The sequence below is a fragment of the Typopeltis vanoorti genome, chromosome 10 (assembly GCF_054136105.1).
Source record: "Typopeltis vanoorti isolate ZY-2024b chromosome 10, IOZ_Tvanoo_1.0, whole genome shotgun sequence".
NCBI classification, from domain to species: domain Eukaryota; kingdom Metazoa; phylum Arthropoda; class Arachnida; order Uropygi; family Thelyphonidae; genus Typopeltis; species Typopeltis vanoorti.
In genome coordinates, this window is record NC_143558.1 from 97,724,755 (window position 1) to 97,746,508 (window position 21,754).

The 21,754-nt window shown below is 36.0% G+C and overlaps 1 protein-coding gene across 2 annotated transcripts in view; it reads left to right on the plus strand.

Moving 5' to 3' along the window:
* LOC150102617 (serine/threonine-protein kinase VRK1-like) overlaps nt 1–21,754 on the plus strand; it is a 254,789-nt gene that overhangs the window by 213,671 nt on the left and 19,364 nt on the right. For both annotated transcript variants that reach the window (XM_090398681.1, XM_090398682.1), the window contains exon 12: nt 4,177–4,564. In XM_090398681.1, the coding sequence (XP_090254807.1) occupies nt 4,177–4,564 (388 nt within the window). The remainder of the gene's footprint in view (nt 1–4,176; nt 4,565–21,754) is intronic.

Below are 21,754 nucleotides of genomic sequence, written 5' to 3' on the forward strand. Positions count from 1 at the left end.
GAAAATTACAGAACGAAAAAAAGTATCGTCATCACCAGAGCGAATAAGGATAATGCCACAGAATATAATTGAAAAATGAAGATTATTCTCAGAGATCGGACTACCTACGTCCCCCTCTAGAACACAATCCCACAAAAACTAAAATTAAAAAACTTACTAAAAAAAGTATCCTCCTCCTGGCCACCTGACATTACAAAAAAACTCAAACCTTTCAGTTCTCATTCCCCCCCCCCCCCCCACACACACACACAAATATACCGTTTACTGAAAATCCACAAACATAATTTCCCCCTAAGACCTATAGTAGATATCACTGATGCACCTTGCCACAAACTGTCAAAGCAGCTGGCTAACTCTCTGACTTCCCCTTCACTGGTCTTACCATATCCTATGTAAAAAAAACTATACCCACTCTCAAACCTTAACTGAAAATCTAACTTTAAATAATACAGACATATTGGTAAGCTTTGACATCACCTCATTGTTTACCAATATTCCCCTAAATTACACCTTAACACTCTTAAAAAACGTCTTTCCTTTTGATATCTTAAAGCTCTTTTCCTTTGCCATCAATTCTGGTTATTTTTCTTGGAAGAACAAAATTTACAAACAGATAGAGGGAACTGCTATGGGTTCCACCCACCCCCACCCTTTTTTTTTTTTTTTTTTTTTTTTTTTTTTTTTTTTTTTTTTTTTTTCAATTTGTGCATGGAAAATTTTGAAAAACAAGCCATAGACTCATTCCTTTCTCAAACCTTCTATCTGGCTAAGATATGTAGATCATGTGTTCTCTATTTGGCCTCATCGCTCAGACACCTCAATAGCCTACATCCTAGAATCCAGTTTATGATGGAAAAGGAAAATAGCGTATTTTTTGATAGATAATGCACATGTTATCTATACAAAAAAGTTTAAATTCGTTAAAAATGAACATGCGCAGTATACATTTCAGAGGTAAATCAAATGTAATAACAAAACTAAGGTAGAAGTATTACTTAATATTTATTGAACATTACACTATTCAAATCCAAAAAATTCTTCATCAGACTCAATATTGAAAGAATCAATTCATTTCGCTAAAAATTTCGTTTTAACGCAATTTAACGGTATTTCTTCAGCTTCATAATCATTGTCACTGGACACCACCGTATTCCCATGAAACCATTTCTAACACAGTTTTCACTGACAGCAGCCCAACTTTCTACAATCCACGTAACTATATCTTTATATGACGTTCTTTTCATCTGCCCTGTTTTGTTATATTCATGGATGCCATTCATCATCCAGTCTTCCCGCTTAGCCCGCAAATTGTCTTTGAATGGTTTATTTACTGCAAAATCAAGGGGTTGGAGTTTTTTTGTTAAACCACCTGGAATGGCGGTCAATTTGGAATACTTACAATTGTTTTAATTTCTGCTGTCGTGTGTGCCCTACATGAATCCAACACTAACAAATATTTTGGGTTGAAAAATGCCATTTTTCTCTTTCGCCACACATTCTCCAATCAAAATTTCATAACCTTGGAATTTATCCAATCTTTATCATTAGCAGTAACAATAATATCTTTTGAACAGTCTTTCTTTTGAAAATCACCATCAGTGGCAGTTTGGAACCATCTGCAGTTATGCAGAGAACCACAGTAAAGTTAGACCTTTCGTGCCCTGTTGTAGCAACTGAAACCTCTTTTGCTCCTTTCAGATTCACAGTCCTAGAACTAGGCATGTCAAAACTTACGGGAACCTCATCCATATTCCCAAAGTGACAAGCATCAACCCCAGGCAAGTTTTCTCTCAGAAACAAATGAAATTTAGCTACTTTTCCTTCCCAGTCGCACGCCAAATTTTGTCCAACACTAGTGGAGGGGCGCACACTTAAATTATTTCTCTTCATAAATCCAAAAACCCAAGATGGGTAAGCCTTAAAATCCTTTATATTATCATTTTGCACAATTCTTTTTGATTCCTGCAACACATAGACAGTAGATATTCTCATACCTTTAGCTCTTTCACTAACAACCCAATCAAACAGTTTTTTTTCTATGGTTGGCCACAAGCACCTTCTAAACCTCATAGCATGTTTCCTTGTATGTAAACATTTCAGGACTGTTTCATCCTTTTGCCATTCACAAACACTACTTTCGCAACCAGGCATATGGTTGCGAAGTGCATAACCACTAGGCTAACCGCGCGGACTACAGTGCTCCCCAATAATGTGAAAATTGTAAAATTTCTGATTTAAAAATTCGATCACTGCTACTAGCAACACACGTGCTTTTAAAGAATTCCTCCATCCTCTGTCTGTACTTCCTAACTCTACCACTAGTTGGTGCATGCATATTATCTATACATCAAAAGGGGGTGATGAAAATGTTGGGGTGCGCGTTATCTATTGAAAAATACAGTAACAATAGTTTACCCTTCCTGGACACCTTAGTAACATGCCTTCCTAATGGTAACCTTTCCTTCTCTATATATAGAAAACCTACTCACACAGGCAAATGCATTCACAAACCCTCCCACCACCACCACCACCCCTCTCAACAACATGGCATTATTAAAACTAACCAATGGAACCCACAAGCTTTGTTCCAGTGGAACCTTCCTTTCAACCAAACTCAACCACATACACAACACATTCCTTTCCAATAGCTACAGCGATTCCAGAATAAAAAAGTAATCAGTTCCTACCCCATTCCCTCCACCATCTCTTCAGAAGGACTTCAAGAATGCCATCGCCATACCCTACATTCATGGCACATAGAAAAAATAGCTAGGTCCAGGTCCTCAAAAAATTACAACCTCCACATAGCTTTTAAACCACACTGGAAACTTGCTTTCCTTATCCATTCTACCAAAAATCATCTCTCTCCTCTCTCATTGCCTGGAGTGTATAAAGTACCCTGTTCCTGCAAACTGGCTTACTTCAGACAGGCAGATCAGTGAACATCTGCTTAGAAGAACACAGATCATACATCTGCAATCATGTCTATGCTCAATCGGGCCCTTGCATGTTTTGGATACAACCCAGAGGATATCCTGGTGAAAAACCATCATGATCCACCACTGTAAATTCAAAAAAGAGGGTGCATGGAGGGCGCACCACCTAGATAGGACTTTCAGATCTAATAAGATCTGAAAGTCCTATCAGATCTTATTAGAGTCATCCTGTTTCACTTTGTATTGTATTGTATTTGAGTGTGTTGTTACAAAAGTTATTTGTAATCCCTGAAGATGTCTCAGTGACTGGGACAAAATATTGGAAACATTAAAATTAGTTTTAATTCTTTCCCAGTGCTGAAAATATTCCATTAAACCTCCAATATGACGCACAAAAAGCTAGAGCTGTTATCTGCTCCCCCAAAGACCAGCTACAACCTCTGGAGAGTTTACCAGGTACCCTGCAGCTGCAACCTGTCTTATTATGGACAAACAGGCAGGACAGCCAACATCTGTATAACAGAGTACCAAGATTACATCAGATTTCATCACTATGGCCGCTCAGGATTAGCAGACAATGATGCCTTCGATATTTGGCACAGAATCCATTGGAGAAAAGCCACCTTACTCCACTGAAGTAAATTAAAGTTCAAGAAACTTTTTTTGGAATTGGCTGTCAGCTCTTACCAACTACCCCCAACCTAAACAAATATGGCTGCATCAGACTCCCCCCTCAAATGGGAAACCCTCATCAACCCCTATTCAGTTGGCCCAAGAACTCCCAACTGAAGCCAGTAGTTGGCATAATCATTGGACTCTAGGTCTCCTGTATCTCTCTCTCTCTCAAAGGTTTCTTCATCTTTGTTTCTGAATTTTGCCTGCATGTGTCTAATACAAGTGTTTTTCCCTGATAATGCCAATTTGACCTCAGCAAAACATAGGATAGTAAGTAAATAAGTTTATTTATTAACCAATACATTGTTAATTTCCTTAAAAAATATATTAGGCCAGATTGGTGTCATGGTTGCAGGTGATGTTGCTGAAATAAATTTTCTACAGGTAAAATATGTTTTTTTTACCAACAAAATCTACAATATGTACCATTTTGGAAAACAAATTTTCAAGCATACTGGAGTGAACTTATGTTGTTTATGTAAAATAAGCTTAATTGTATTCTTATATTCATTTACAGAAAGTGTTACTAAAATGATTATTTATTTGTTTATTTTATTTTTATCAGAATTTGAAAAGACTTATCTGCAAAACTAGTGCAAGTGTTAAAGGGAAAAAAGTGTTGCAAAAAATGCCTTCTGCCGATGCTGGAACAGCATCACCACGTCTTAAAGTGAGGAGAGTAGCATCTGCAGCACCTGGACTGCTTTCGGCTAAATCTAAAGACTCTATTAGTGAGCCACATGATAGTTCATTAGACAATCCTACTCCTGCCATGTTGAAAGTTATGCAAAGGAGACTTGAACTACAGCAGCAGCAACAGCAACAAGACCTAACAAAGACCAAAATGTCTAATGAAAAGAACATTATAAAAGAAAATGTAAAAGGCCGAACAAAATCCATGCTTCAGACATCTTGTTCTTTATCTAGAAAACCACAATCTTCAAAATATAAAAGTAAGGTATATTTTTGCTTGTTCCTTTAAAATAAATATGTATAAGCATGTGTAAAAGTAATAATTAGTTAATTAATATTCTTTAAAAAGTTTCTGAGCATTCACCAGTTGAATCTAAAAAAAAATATTTAAATTGTTTGGTTATTGAATAATGCTTCAGTTTCTTTCAGTCTGGATTAGATTTCTTGAACAGTCATTATACCTAAGAAATGAACCTTTCATAGTTTCAGTAGAAATTATGAAAGAATCTTCTGAAAATCACTAAAAATTCCTTATAAATGATATTTATCTGATAAATTACCATACAGTATATTGCCAATGAAACCTATGATGCCAGTTAAAATTATATCTCAGAGATAAAAAGAACAAATTATCAAATATCACTATATGCTTAAACACATTTTAATTAAAGTACAATTTAAACTCCATTTCACTGTTTCAAAATACAGTCCTTTTTTCTTCCTTGCAAAAAGCAAGATGAGATCTCTCTTCAGCTAATATTTATTTCTAGCATTTTATTATTATTATTATTATGTAACACCTCATTTCTTGGACAAACCCATTACATCCACAGTCTCAAAAAAAAAAAAAAAAAAAAACCCTGGTGTTTTTTTCACTCAAGGTATCTTACTATCCAAGATGACAATGTCTGTACAAATATTAAATCTGTCCATCCTTAGAGTGCTACCTTCAGATTTTGGATAATGCAACAAGAAAACCTCACTAAAACTCAAGAGGATATATCAGCTAACTGATTACTCTCTCTCTCTCAGATAGAGAAACTCACTGTTCACTATCTGACAAATTACCTATTTCTGCTTTGTTTTTTGAGTATTTATTTCCATGGATACTGTATCAGCAAGTTCTCTGATCATTTCTTTCTGCCCTCCTCTAAGCCTATGAGTATTTATTTCCATGGATACTGTTCAGCGAGTTCTCTGATCATTTCCTTCTGCCTTCCTCTAAGCCTATAACACAAGTAGCAGCTGTTCAATCCATTCCTAGTCCATTGCAAACATAGAAGTTGCTTCTCACTTTCTTTTATACCATTTTGCTCTTCTCTGCATTACTAGGTTTCATTCGTTTTAACCAGTGTCACACACAACAGTGTACTGTAAGATTTATGACTGTGTAAGAGTGATATATGTGCATACCCACACATAACAGATGGGTGTTTTAAACTTAGTATTTAATGACAAAGACTAAATTACAGTGGCAGTGTATTTTGCCAGTAAGTATATATGTCCATCATCATCAGAGCTTAAAATAGCTATTTACATTGAGAAAATTGCTAAATTTCATACATTAATTAACCTTGAAGAAACATTTACAGTTCAGTCCTTGACTTTAAGCCATCATTCTTTTAAAATTCCATGCATTATATCACTCATGGATGCTAACGGTGCTTGTAGTTGCATGATGGTTGAAAGTGTTAGTGATACTGTTAGAATGCAAAGACAGGAAGTGAAAAAGTTGGTTGTTTGGGCAACACGAGTATGGAATGGGAAAAGATATGAAAGAGTTGAAATAGTTACTAGGAAAAAAAAGTGAAAGAGTGATAGATATAAGTATACATATATCCTGAAGAATTTGAAATATGATCACCATTTAACTAAGGATTAAAATTAATATCATATTAAAAAGAAACATAATTGTGGAGACACACTACCATGTTTAAGAATTAACTTTAATTAAAATTAAGGATTTTTATTTTATTTAGATTTTAGTCATTGCATAGAGAGAGGCATTAAATCCCTTCCTGCCAATATAGTAGAGAAAATACAGTTAGAAATCATCACATTTAAAGCACACACAATCTTACAAAAGAAGAAATAGTAGCCATACCATCACTTAAAAGGAATCAAGATATAATAAGGTAATTCTACTGTCATTCTTAACCCAACAGCATACCTAGAAAAGTTAACCATTTGATATTTGGCACTAACACATACCAGTCAGTTAACTATTACTCAACAGAACACAGAATTGCTTAAGTCAGTAACTACATGGCTGACAAAAGTAGTTAAAAAGTTGATTCTGTGCTATGCCTGCTCCCCCAGAATTTATGACCTTGCAAAAATACATAAAAATAACATATGACTTTCGCTGATACTGGAAGGAGTCAACACCTTTATCACCTAGCCAAGAAAATAGCATCAGCATTTAAGGAATTAGTATGTCATTCCCCTCTTATAAAAAATGCACAGCACCTTTATAAAATTAAAAACATTAGTCAACAATGAAGATTTATTAGTAAGCTTTGACATTACTGCCCTTTTCACAAATGTCCCAATCACCGATACAGTTCTTCTCTTATATGACAGATTTCCTCCTGACATCATAGACCTCTTTTCCCATATCCTTCAGTCCACTTATTTCATGTTGCAAAACCATATCTGCCTACAAAAAAAGTTACAGCCATGGGCTTTCCACTTTTGCCTCCCATAGCTAACTTTTATATGAAACATTTGAAATGTTCCGTATAAAAAAACAGCTAAATGGCAGTTTCCTCAGCCACCTAAACAAGCAACGCAGATGTATTCAATTCACCACTGAAGCTACCTTTTCTCGATACTTATGTGTCTTCCTTCAGGCCGTCTATCTTCCACTGCCTACCAAAAAGCAACACACACACACAGGTCATTCAATACACAGAGACTCATACCATCACCACCACCACCCTACAGAGAAACTAGGTGTTATTAGCATTCTAAAAAACAGAGCCTTCACAATTTACTCTGATGAGCAGGCTCTGAAAAATGAATTTGAAATAATAGGAAAAATGATTACAACCAAAAATTGCTATCCCCTACACACGCATACACACATGAATTATCCAAAAGAATGGACAATACACTACAAAAATACAACACTGAGGCCACATTTAAACCACTAATGAAAATAAAAATTATAGGCAAATATCCACTAATGTGAACAAATATCAGAATGGGGACTGGACAATGAGACTTATTTGTGCCTATGGTCCCTCAGGAGGCTCTACTGAGGTAGAAGCTGAGGAATTTTTTGAGGCTTTAGAGAAAGCGACTAACACAATGAAAAGGAAACGTTGTTCCTTGTTGGAGATCTAAATTGCAGAGTAAGAAATTATTGTCAGGCATAGAGAAATGTTTTGGGAAAATTTGAAGGAAAGAACAAAGCTAATAATAATGGCAAATACCTGTTGGATTTCTGGTCAGGACATGGACTGGTTATTACTAACACAATCTTCCAACATAAAAATGTGCACAAATTCAGATGGAGAGAAGAGGCAAGGAATAAGAAAAGTCTCATTGACTATGTTATTATTGATAGTGATTTTTTCTCCCTGCTGCAGGACACTGAACTGTATAGAGGATTTGAAATTGGAAGTGATCTCCATTTAGTCTTGAGATGGATAATATTGAAAAGAAGAACATGTAAGAAATTTTTAAAGCGAATAAAAGTAGAGCAGTTCTCAGATGTGAACTGTAGACTCAAATACACACACACACACACACACACACTATTGAAGAAAAAATGAAAGAGCTTAAGAACAGCAACCAAACCTTGGAGATTCAGTGGCAAGCCCTGAAGAAAACATTGATTCAGCCAGAGAGACATGTGATGAGGTTTTGTTGTTGTTGTCATCTTGTCCTTTGAAGAGTCTTAGATATTTCCATGCACTCCTTGAACTGCTTTGGCAATGATTTTGTTCATATAGAGCTGTTGTTCGGGATTAGGGTCTATTTCTTGCAAGGCTGCTGTAATTGCTGGACAGGTAAAAATGTGAGTGGGTGTCAGTTCAGTATTAGGGCAGTTATTGCAGTTTCTATATGTTCTCGTATCATCCATATTGATCTTCATTCCTCTAATATGTCCTGTTCGGAGTCTTGCTATCATGGTGGAGGTCTTTCTGTCAACATTGATTTCAGGAATTTGGTGGTGTATCCCTGATTTTAGTGGAATCAGCAAGAATTATCAAGCCAGTTTCTTGGTTGAGTTCTCTGGCTTCTTTTGCTAATTTATCAACTTCCTCATTGTAATCATTGTCTACATGAGCAGGAATCCATTGTAAAATGCAACGTTTTTCCAAACACTTTAGTTGGTTTAAGAGTTTATGGATGTCTTGTGTGAGCTTGGTATTGCCATTTTTGATTGCCTCCATAGCTGATCTTGAATCACTGTAAATTATAATTCCCTCTGATTGTTGAGATGATGATCATTTTAAATAACCTTTGAATGATTTATTTCTTGCATACCATTTATTCGCTGGTAAAATTGGAAGTAGTTCTCCCAGATGCAACTTTTTTCGAAAGTTTTTCACCTTTCGGGAGTAGGAGAGCCCCTCCGTTAATCATGATGGTGTTATACCAATGGATCTGACAATCCATCGGTATACCAAATAACTTGTTTGGAGGATGAAAGAAGGTTAATAGTATTTAGGCCTTTTTCTTTGAGGTTTTTTTTTTTTTTTTTTTTTTTTTTTTTTTTTTTTGTACAGGATTTGGTAAGGTTTAGATTTATGGAGGTATTTGTAGGTAAAGGACTGGAAAATAGAGGTTCTTTACTTATGTGGGCATTTAGATGATCAAGACCTATTTCCTTCCTTATAGTGTCATCATATTATAAAGTTGATGATCTGTGAAGTCTGCATTTTTGATTCAAATGTTCATAAGTTTTTAGGGAGATATAATTGGTAACTTCTGATATTATTAATGAACTTTATGGTGGTAAATTCCCGTCTGTCCTCCAGCAGGTCAAGCCACATTCCTGTTGGGCTCTGATGTTGTTAGTGGATGAGACTGCACCAATGATAATCATGGACACTTTTGCTTGTACTTTGTCTAATTTCTTCTTCACCGATGAAGCCGAAGGCTACCAGATAGGTACTGCATTCCATTACCTTATTAGTGTAGTGTAAGTAGTTTTGAGAATTTTTGGCTTTGCACCCCAATTTGTTCCGCAAAGCATTTTCAATATGTTTAGTTTTTTGAGAGCCCTGTTGGAAGTGTCAGAGATGTGTTGAGCAAAACATAATTCCTGATCAAGCATAATACCAAGGTATTTTGGATTTGCGACTTTTTCAATTAGCCTATTGTTGATCATGACTTTGAGATTGTAGGAATGCCTATTTTTCCTATCTGTACTTAAAGATGCTTAGTTTTGTTTTATTTGGGTTGATTTTGAGTTTAAGTTCACCTGACCATTTTTCTAATCCTCTCATGGATTTGTTTAGAATCTCTTCCGATTCTTTAAGTTTATCACTAGTGTGCCAGATGGCTATATCGTCTGCTTTGTGTCTTCTGTAAGGTGGATGAATGTTACATTGACATATAAAAGGAATAGTAAGGGACTGAGTACTGAGCACTGGGGAACAACACGAGCCCAGGTTCTCCACTCTTTAGATATTGCTGCATTGATTCTAACCTTGATCTTTCTTCCTCTCATGAAATCAGCGATTCAGATTAAAGCATTTCTTCTAATTCCAATATCATGTACTATTTGTATTAATTTTTTGATCGAAACATGATCAAAAGCAGAAGTCATATCAAGGAAGTGCCGCCCGGGGGATTCACCCTGGGCGGCACTTTTTTGAGGGTTTCACATGAGACTACTTTATTTGTCAATGATTCTTTTATTTATGTTAACTTAGTACTTTTTATTATTTAATTAATAATTAGTTTTTAATAACTATACTTACAACTAAATTAAATAAAATATAAATATAACAAACCAATCACATATCCCTATCATACTATAATCCAAATTCTTAAAAATAAAACAATAAAATGCATGGCAAGGCGATTGCTTTATTGGTTTATTGCTTATACTGTGGCGGCTGCTTCTCAGCAGCTGGCACCACACAGTCAATACGCATTTGCAAACCAATCACATATCCCTATCATACTATAATCCAAATTCTTAAAAATAAAACAATAAAATGCATGGCAAGGCAATTGCTTTATTGGTTTATTGCTTATACTGTGGCGGCTGCTTCTCAGCAGCTGGCACCACACAGTCAGTACGCATTTGCAAAAACATATTGTTTTTTTTTATTTCTTCTTCTAATTTTGCATATAACTAAGGCCATCGACAGGATTTTAGGGCCCGGTAATATAATATCTGTGGTTCCCTATCATATTAGGGTTTTTGCTTAACCCTTTTGATGCATTTATGCAGTGTATAAAAATTAACAAACATGATTTTATTTTTACTCTAAAAATGCTAAAATGTCTGATTCATCATTAGTTGTTTTTAATCTGTTATTACACATTTATATCATTTGGCTCGTTATCGAAACTGTTGAAAACATATTTATTATATTCTTTATGTATGGTTAGTCTACAGCAGGGGTGGACAACTCTTGGCATGCCAGTGACTTTTCAGCATGTAACCCAGGGCTCATCTTAAAAAATAATTAAATAAAAAAATACATTTCAAACATCTTCGCTGACTTGTATATTTTAAATTACTATAATACAAATTTATTAAGTACGGCAATACCAAATAAAAACGCAATAAATAAGCAAACCCTACCAAATGTTTTAGTAATAATAAGTAATAAGAAAATTAGAAACAAACATCCTATTTCCAAGCCATCTATATCTCCACGATATACTGATGTACAAGTTTCATCCAGTTCAGTTGTTGCATCATTCGTCAGGCATCCAAGCGTGGCATGACTCCTTTACCATCATTTGATATATCTTTTCATGTTTTGTAAAGAACATTTCCCTTTTCTAAAGCCTGTATATGTGGATTTGGATTTTATTAAATCGTAAATCATTAAAATATTAATTGGAAGTATTTATTGCCAGTTAATATGTTTAACTTATTAGATATAAAAGCAAATTTGCTTTACATTGCCATAAACATACCGTATTTACTCAAATATAATTCAAATTTTTTTCCCCCAAAATTAAAGCTAAAAATCGTGGTGCGAGATATATGTAGAGATTTTCGTAAACTAACGTTTTCAGTTTTTTTCGTAAAATTCGCGCATATATCTTGCACCACAATTGCAATTGCTATTTCCTGCCTTGAGCAGTTTCCTTGTGTGCATCCTACCCAAATAGCACCATCTTCTTTCCCATTATTTCAGGCAAAAATTACCAATAATTTACAACACTTGAGATACTTAATGAACAATCCTTCACGAATGACTAATGAACAGACAGCTATGGTACTAGGCCAGTTAAGATATGACGACTATGAAGATGTGCATATGACTGGTGCGGTATTAATAAAAGATCACACGAGTCAAAGATAAAAGCCAGCAGACAAGTTTTGAATTGAAATTCTAATTCTCTTCAATGAAATTCAATATCTGAAAGTATTGAATTTGGTGCTCAATCCCACACATCTAGTTTTTAGTGTTTGCTGGTGCGGCATATGGTTTTTTTGCTTGAGTATAAATAGCATAGTTTCTGTAGGAAAGGGACATGTGATTCATTAGTTAGTGCCATTTTTATCCCAGTTATCTCTAATTGCACTATTTGTTGAAAAATATAATACACAGACTGCAAATGTCTGTACCTTATTCAGTGATACAATAAAACGACCTGCTTTTACTTGTGTCTGCAGACACTATTGGCTACTGGGGAGGGAGCGTGGTTTGCTACAGGAAGCAAGTCACTATCGCCCTGACGTGAACACGATTAAACTTTATTTTTTCCTGCGCGAGGTATACGTGAAATTTTTCAGTTTCTTTTTTCGCAAAGTAAAATCAGGTGCACGAGTTATACGAGAAGGTGAGTTATATTCCAGTAAATACGGTAAGTTATTTTTAAAGCTATGTGAAATGTTTTATCAATATTCAGGATTATGAAGTGTTATCTGCACGTGATTAGATTGCTTGCATACCCTTCTCTTTCATTTACATGTGTAGGTCATCTTATAATTGTACAAATTTTTGGTTTGCTTAAACTTGCTTGGTATATTCAGAGAGTGATTTTAATGAGATTGAGTCCAAATTATAATTTTTGTCAGTGTCTATATGTCTCTGTCCATTTTTACACCCCATAATCCGATATTCATTAATGTTAAGAGCTGTATGAATAAAGCAATTATTTAATTGCTTTCTTATATATATATATATATTTATTTATTTATTTATTTGCTTTCTGCTCTTTACAGATTGAGCAGAATGTCACAACCACTATCAAAGAAACATAGACATTCAAATGAAAAGGATATTAGACAATTTATAGAATAATGGACTGAAAAATCTGGCATGATTAAGAAAGATAATAAAGCATCATGCATTTTATGTTCCGAATCAGTTGTTTGTAAGACTTTTTCTGTAAAGAGATATTTTGAAACTTTTCAGAATAAATTAAGTAACAAAAGTGAGCAAGACAAAAAAATAGTCCAATACTTGGATGAAATTTATTTCAGGTAAGCCTAGTTCCAACTTAGTTGCTGTTAGTTTTTGAGGTTTCAAATGTTACTACCCAACGTGGAAAACCACTCAGTGATAGAGAGTATACTAGGGAAGCATTGCTAGAATGTGCTACGTTTTTGACAATCTTTCAGAAAAGGTAAAAATTATTCGACGCATTAAAGAATTGTCTCAGTAGAAAAACGATTAAGAATAGAATACTTAAGTTTGAAAGGAATACAGCAGAGCAATTAACAAAGGATTTGGCTTCATGTAAGTTCTTTTCTGTTTGTGTTGATGAGAGCACAGACATTACGTCATCAGCTAGGCTGGCAATCTTTGTTCGATTTTGTAGGGATGACAACGTATGCAAAAAGATGATTAACCTTGTAACGCTACCTGAACGTACGTGCGGTTGAAATATGTAAAGCAGTTAAGAACGAATTATTTATTTGGTAAATTGATATTTCAAAAGTGATATTTCAAATGATATATGAAATTGATATTTCATCACAACATATGGTGCACCCAGCATGATTGGTAAGGAAGCAGAATTTATAAATCTGTTTGCAAAACCATGTTGGTCATCCACTAATAGTTTTTCATTGCATCCTACATGAGGAGAATTTATGTGCAAACGCTGGCCTAAAGGAACTTCAAGAAGTGATGCAAACAGTAACAAAGGTTGATAATGACATTTCTGCACTTGCTTTGAAAAAAATACAATTTCAGAATCTATTGAATGAAGTGGATTCGACTAAGCCAATAATGTTTGTTTGCTTAGTCGAGGTCTTGTTCAGAAACGATTTGTTGAATGTCTGGATGAGATAAATCTCTTTTGATTAATCAACAAATGTCTTATAAAGAAATGTATGACATTGTGTGGGTTTGTAAACTCATGTTTATTACAGATTTTTGCGAACATTTAAATGAACTTGAACCTGAAACTACAGGACATGAAAACATCTTCAAATAAACTTGCAGATGTTTTCGTGGATAAATATGGATGATTTTGAAATGCAGTTCATTGATTTTCAAAGTAGCACAATTTGGAGGCAGAAATATGTTGACCTCAGAGTTGACTTGGAAAATATTGAAAAGGAGTGATTAGAGACGGGAGTAACAGAGAGAAGTGCGGAAAAAGAGGTACTAAGAACTTGGAATGCTATTCCCGAAACTTTTGTATGTTTAAAAACCCTTGCAACAGCATTATTATCCATTTTTGCATCTACATATTCTTGTGAATCATTGTTCTCGGTGATGAACTTTGTTAAGTCTCGTAACAGGAGTAGGTAGCCTTACAGATGAAACTAGTAGCACATGCATATCTCTAAAGGTTACAAAATATAAACCTGATATAAATTAATTGTCATTAATGATGTAGCAGCAGCAAAAGTCTTATTGATACTAAATAAATAAAATGTCAACTATTTTTCTTTAGTTTTGATTTGATGGTTTTTGCTAAAAATGGTAAATATTAACTCTGTTTAATATATTATGTAGGTAAAATAACAATTTATTTTGTTTGTAATTTTTATGTATTACTCATAAGGGATTAAGAAGTAATACAATTATATCTTTAATTTTATTTTCTTTTATTGTGCTTTAGTCAAGTAAAACGATTGAGATTGTGCACTGCAATATATTGGGAAAATTTGAATAAACTTATCTCTAATTGATCTTTATAAAAAAAAAAAAAATCAGAATTATTGTTTACTCTTTTGCTGATGTTAAAAATTGTGGCTTTATATGGCAGCTAGAATTACACTTAAATGCAAATAAAAAAATATTCACGCTATCAACAGGGTAGAAGGACTTTAAGTAAAAATTCCATCACTAATTTTTATATTCATTCAATCGTTACAATATTCTTTGATTTTACCATTCTAGTGTGATTTTTGATTATTTGAAAAGGTCTTCCCAATACTTAAAAGACACAAATAATGATATATTTCCCAAAATTTTGGTTGACACATGAAAAAATTTTGCATCAAAGATTTGCCAATTTTGGCATGCACATGTTACCCATCCCTGGTCTAGATTTAAACAAATCTATCATACTGCTGTGCATTTGGGAGTATACGGCGATCAGGGAGCTGCGGAGAAAACGCCAGCCAGCCAGTCTTACCAGCAGTGACGGTGACTAAGCCTCAGATTGTCAAAAATGCTATGCTTTTTGACTTTGTAACTTCCTATCTGCAATTTTCCTCCAAATCAGTGTGTTACTTGATACTTGTCGAGACTCCAACATTATCAGATCTTATATTTCTATCATCTAAGGCACGTTGTACCATATCAATCCATCTATATCTTGGTCTTCCTCTGGGTCGTTTTCCTGCCAACCTGGAGGAGAACACTTGTTTTGCTAATCTTTCCTCGCCCATTCTGTTTAAGTGATGATACCACCTGAGATTAGCTCTGCTAATGCATTCCTGGATGCTGACAATGTCAAGTTCTTTCCTAATATCCTCGTTTTTAATATGATATTGCCATTGATACCTTCTGTTCACCCCTCTATTCTTTCTCAGGACTCTCATATCTGCAGTCTGTAGTCTTTGGTTAAGTGTTTTACTTCTGACCCAGCTCTCAGATTCATAAGTTAAAACTGGTTTCAACACTGTCTTGTATACAGGTAATTTAGTGTTCCGACTAATTTCTCTCTTATTCCATATGAATTTATTCAGTTGACTTCCTACCATACCAGCTTTGTTGATTCTGTTGTCTATTTCCATATTTAATTTACCATCTTCACTAAAAATCGTGCCTGAGTAGCTGAAATGTTTTACTTGTTCCACAGGTTCTTCATTCACAACGCAGTTGACAACGATTCTGCCTATTTTCATTGTCATTGTCTTTTAATGCTGACTTTCATACCCAACAGTTATTCAATTTAGTCAGGGAATCTTGCATATTTATTTAGAAGTATAACATCGTCTGCATAAAGCAAAGAGCTGACATGAACATCTCCAATTTTGATATCATGTTTAATACCACTTTCCTTCATAATGTGATCCATATAGATAATGAATAACAGAGGGGATAATGTACATCTTTGTCTCACACCAGATTTAACATTAAACCATCTTCCTGTACTTCCTTCAATCCTAGCTGCTTATTTTCAACTCAAATAAAGACTAAGTATTGCTTGATATAATGCCCCATTGACACCATATAACTGTAGCACACCGAACAGCTTCTCTCATATGGCCTGAATCCAGCTTGTTCTTTACCAAGCTTTTCTTCCATAATTTTTCTATTGAACTGTTATTATTTAAATGTTGATTTAGAATGATTTCTTTGAATTTGATTTCTGGGGTCTTCAAAAGAATAGTAAGCCCTCCACTAGTTCTTCTCTCTCTATCTTTCCTAAGAGTTGTGTATTATTTGATACTGAAGTTCAGATTTTTGTTTAGTTTTGTTTCGTGTAGACAAGCAATATGGATATTGTTTTCATAAAGTATGTATTTAAGTTTATCGATTTTTCTCTGAGTACCATTGGTATTGAATTGCAAAATGTTAATATGAGTCCTCGTAGCATATTTCCCATCGGGAGCCTGCACTGCAGCCCCGGACGCTGTAGCATTGGTTGATTTCTTTCTGTGACTCTTCATTGGAAAATTGGATGCTGTTGTTGCGTTAATAACATTGAGATCGGAACATAAAAAATTTGGTCAAAAGCTTCAAGGGTGTGTGTGTGGTCGGATTCCCCCCCCCCCCCCATGAAAACAAGAGAGGCATGTGGTGAGGTTTTGTCTGCAAGGATAGAAAAATCAGAACTCCATGGTGGACACAGGAAGTTAAAGAGACAGTGAAGCAAAAGAATAAAGCATATCAAAAGTTCCTGACAAACAAGTCAGCTTGTGCTCTTAGAGAAACAGAGAGAAATGTAAGAAAGCTAAACATTTTGTAAAACTAGCTAAACAAAAGTCATGGGAAGAGTTTGGTAAGAACATAGAAAGTAACTATTAGGAAGGTGGCAGAATATTCAGGAGGCTGTTGAAAAAGCTCAGTAATTGAGGAAAGAGTGCTGTAAAAGGAGATGATAAAGGTGACGTGAAAACTGGAGAAAAGGATATCCTTGATGTATGGAGAAATTACTTCGAAAAATTGCTAAATGAAACATGCAGCAACAGAACAGTGGTAAAAATCACTCAATAGGCATGCAATCAGGAATACATATCCATACTTGAAGTAGAAAATGCCATCAAAAGCCTGAAATGTTGAAAAGCAGCTGGAGTAGATGATATTCAATCAGAAATGCTCAAGTATGGAGGTATTAACATCAGTGGCTGCACTGCATAGTTCAGAAGGCCTGGACAGAGGGACAAATTCCAGATGATTGAAGTAGAACTCTCATAGTACCCATATATAAAAAGTGAGAATTGCAGAGGTATTTCCCTACTGAGTGTTCCTGGTAAGATTTATGCAAGTATACTTGAGAAACGGTTGAGAAGGATTGCGGAACTTGGTGAAGAACATGCTGGTTTCAGGCCAAATAGAGGCTATCAGGAACAGATTTTCACTTTACAACAAATAGTTGAGAAGTCATGGGAATATAACAAACATCTGTATTTAAGTTTTGTAGATCTGGAAAAAGCATACGACCAGGTGCCAAGAGAAAAGCTATGCACTTGAAGCCTGCCATCAGATTAATCAGAAAGGTGTCTAAGCGCTACAATTATGTGGTGTCAGTAGGGCATTATATCAAGCAATACTTAGTCTTTATTTGAGTTGCAAGTTAGCAGTTAGAACTGAAGGAAGTACAGGATGGTTTGATTGTTAAAGCTGGTGTCAGACAAGGATGTACTTTATCCTCTCTGTTATTTATTATCTATATGGAGCAGATTATGAAGGAAAGTGGTATTAAACCTAAAATCAAAATTGGAGGTGTTAATCTCAGCTCCTTACTTTATGCAGATAATGTTGTACTTTTGCAGACTTGTACTGGATTTATTTAAGATTGCGTAACTAAATTGAATAACTGTTGTAATAAATTTGGTATGAAAATCTGCTAGACAATGAAAATAGGCAGAAACGTTGAAAAAAGCAACTGCATCGTGAATGGAGAACCTATAGAACAAGTAAAACATTTCAGCTTCTTAGGCACGATTTTTAGTGAAGATGGTAAATTGAATATGGAAATAGAGAACAGAATCAACAAAGCTGGTATGGTAGGAAGTCAACTGAATAAATTTGTATGGAATAAGAGAGAAATTAGTCAAAATGCTGAAGTAGCTATATACAAGACAGTGTTCAAGCCAGTTTTAACTTATGGATCTGAGAGCTGGGTTAGAAATAAAACACTTCACCAAAGACTAGAGATCACATATATGAGAGTCCTGAGAAAGATTAGGGGTATGAACAGATGATATCAATGGCAATATCATATTAAAAATGGTGATATTAGGAAAGAACTTGATATTGTTAACATCCAGGAATGTGTTAGTAGAGCTAATCTCAGGTGGTATCATCACTTAAACAGAATGGGAGAGGAAAGATTAGTAAAACAAGTGTCCTCTGCTGAATTGGCAGGAAAAAGACCTAGAGGAAGACCAAGATATAGGTGGATTGATGCAGTAAGAAGTACCTTAGAAGACAGAAATATAAGATCTGATAATGTTGGAGTGTTGACTGATAAGCTTGATTTGGAGGAAAATTGTTCATAGAAAGTTAGTAATGGTGTAAATTTTTCATGTAGTACTATAATAATAATCTGTATCCCCCTTGAGTTTACATGTCAGGAATTTGATGATGAAAAAAAAAAAATGTATATTAAGGTCTAAAAATCCCCTTCCTTCCCTTGACTACCTAGGTGTATGTCAGTTTGTCTCACCTATATACCCTTCATAAGTAAAACCGTCAGTACAATCCCAAAACTGAAAGCAGAACATAAACAACACATCGAGTACCTCCGTCGTGGAGGAGCAGGTGTTTCTGACTATGCACTTGAAGCCTTGCATCAGATTAACCAGAAAGGTGGCTAGTCATTACATTACACCAAAATATGATATAAATGTAAATTCAAGGTGGCTTATGAAATGCTTATCAACCAACCAAAGCCACAAAAATTATGGTCTGAAATTCCCATGGATTTGGATGGCTCACCTATGACCCACATAACATCTGGAAAATTGAGAATAACCTCCATGGTGAATACCAAAAGAAAAGAAATTTAACTTATTAACGACACAGTAATTCTCAGGCAGTAAACAGGATTTTTAAGTAATGGAACCATAAGAAATGAATTACTGTCGATGTTGTTTTACTAAGATCACCTCAAGGGCTCACTTTAGTGAGTACAGGCATGGAAAAACCTGAGGTACCAGATGCTGGACCATGTCTTTCTTCATGTAATATACATCTGTTATATTATTCCGTAGACTGGGCCCTCCCTTTCTTTCTTTGCTTCTTTCTCCCCTCCTTGCTCCTTCCCCCTGATGCTATTAGAGTATTCGAGGGCTAGGAGTGAATCTTTCCTATCTTGCTAAGTCATTTCGTCTTATGCAGCCACCGAAGAAGGCAAGCTAGCCTCAATAGGTGCCAGTCCCAAGCCCAGATAAATGGCGAGGATTGGTTTCAGGAAGGGCATCTGGTCGTAAAACTTCACTGCCAGCTCTAGCTATGATATGAGTCAAAGAGAAAATGATATAAGGGCTAGGGCGTACCCCTTAAGCGACGTGCAGCCACATCGCCCTACAGCTGCGAGAAGTGGACGAGGGCTACCGCATCAAGGGCGGGTGCGGTTAAAGAAGCGAGCCCAACAGGTGGAGAGGATGTTGCGAGTGGGAACACTGAATGTTGGAAGCATGACTGGAAGGAGAAGAGAGGTGGCAGACATGATGAGGAAGAGGAAGTTGGACATTTTGTGTGTGCAGGAGACAAGATGGAAGGGGGGAAAGGCAAAGAAACTGGGAGATGGATATAAATTGTTCTACTCTGGAGCGAATAACGAGGGAAGAAATGGTGTAGGAATTGTGGTGTGTGGCAGAATGAAGGGCGAAGTACTGGAAGTGGGTAGAAGGAACGACAGGATCATGCGGGTGGTCGTATTGTGTGTATATGCCCTGCAAGTTGGCTGTACAGCAGAGGAGAAAGATGAGTTCTGGAACGTGTTAGATGAAGAAATGAGGGAACTGGAAGAAAACGAGATGGTGATTGTTGGAGGAGACTTGAACGGACACATAGGGAGACAGAATAGAGACTGAAAGGGTGTATGGTGGCCACGGAGTGTGAATGATGAACCAGGAAGGAGAGAGGGTTGTGGACTTTGCAGTAGCGTTTGATCTGTCAATCGTGACCTCGTTTTTCTACAAGAGGGAAGAACATTTGATAACATTTAGGAGCGGTAACAACAGTTCACAAATTGACTACATTTTGACTAGAAGAACGCATCTTAAGGTTGTGACGAATTGTAAAGTAATTCCAGCAGATCAAGTGGCACAGCAACACCAACTGCTGTGTGCAGACTTTAAAATAAGATTGAAGATAAGAACATCTGGAAGCCATGGAATGAAGAAAATTAAGTGGTTTTTTAAAAGAAGAGAGTGTGAGGAATCGTTTTAGGGAGAGGGTGTTAGAGAGGATTTCGGATGGACTGGAAAGTATACAAGATTGGTAGAAACATAATTCAAAAGTAATCCTGAGCTGTGCAATCGAGGTGATTGGTGAGACATCTGGAAAGATTAGAGAGCAGAAGGAGGGTTGGTGGTGGAATAATAATGTACAAGTGGCAGTGATAGCTAAGAGGAAGGCAAATCAGAAGTGGGATGAGCCAAGAGTGGAAGAGGACAGAGAGGTGTACAGAGAGAGAAAGAAAGAAGCCAAGAGAGTTGTGGCACAGGCGAAGGCCATGGCATATCAAGATCTGTATGATCAATTAGAAACAAAGGAAGGACTGAGAAAAATTTACCAACTAGTGAAATGTAGATATAAAGCAGCAAAGGACATCTTACATGTGAGGCAGATCAAAGACGCTGAAGGAAGAGTATTATGGAGGGATGTGGACATAAGAAACAGATGGAAAATATACTTTGAATGAGGAAAATGCAAGGACTCACAGAGAAGATGGGCAGCCTTCTGAGGGGATGGTGCAGAACATCAGTAGAGTGGAAGTGACAGAGGTCATGAAGAGGATGAGGAATGGAAAATCGGTGGGCCCCGACAGGATTCCAGTGGAGGCATGGAAGGCACTTGTGGAAGAGGGAATTGACCTGCTGTGGGACCTGTTCGTGAAAGTTTGCCAACAGGAAAATATACTCGAGGAATGGAGGGAGAGTACTCTTGTCCCATCTACAAGTGTAAAGGGGATGCACAAGACTAAAAATTACAGAGGAATAAAGTTGATGTCCCACACAATGAAAATTCTAGAAAGGGTTCTTGATGGAAGATTGAGGAAGGAGGTGGAGATTGCAAAGGAACAATTTGGCTTCATGCTTGGTATACGGCAGATGATGGAAAAGTTTTGAGAGAAACAAAGGGAGCTACATATGGCATTTATTGATCTGGAGAAAGCATACAATAGAGTGCGAAGGCAAGAAGTCTGGAGGTGTCTGAGGGAGAAGAAGGTTCCGTAGAAATATGATAGGTTAGTGCGGGAGATGTACAGAAATGTGAAGACAAGTGTTCGAACCTGTCTGGGACAGACAGAAAGTTTTCAAGTAACATTTTGCTTGCATCAAGGATCAGCATTAAGTCCGTTTCTGTTTAACATTGTGATGGAGGAGGTGAGAGAAGATGCACCTTGGACAATGTTGTGTGCAGATGACATCTTGCTGTGTGCAGATTCAAGAGAAGAAGTGGGAACTAAACTGGAAAGATGGAGAAAAGTACTAG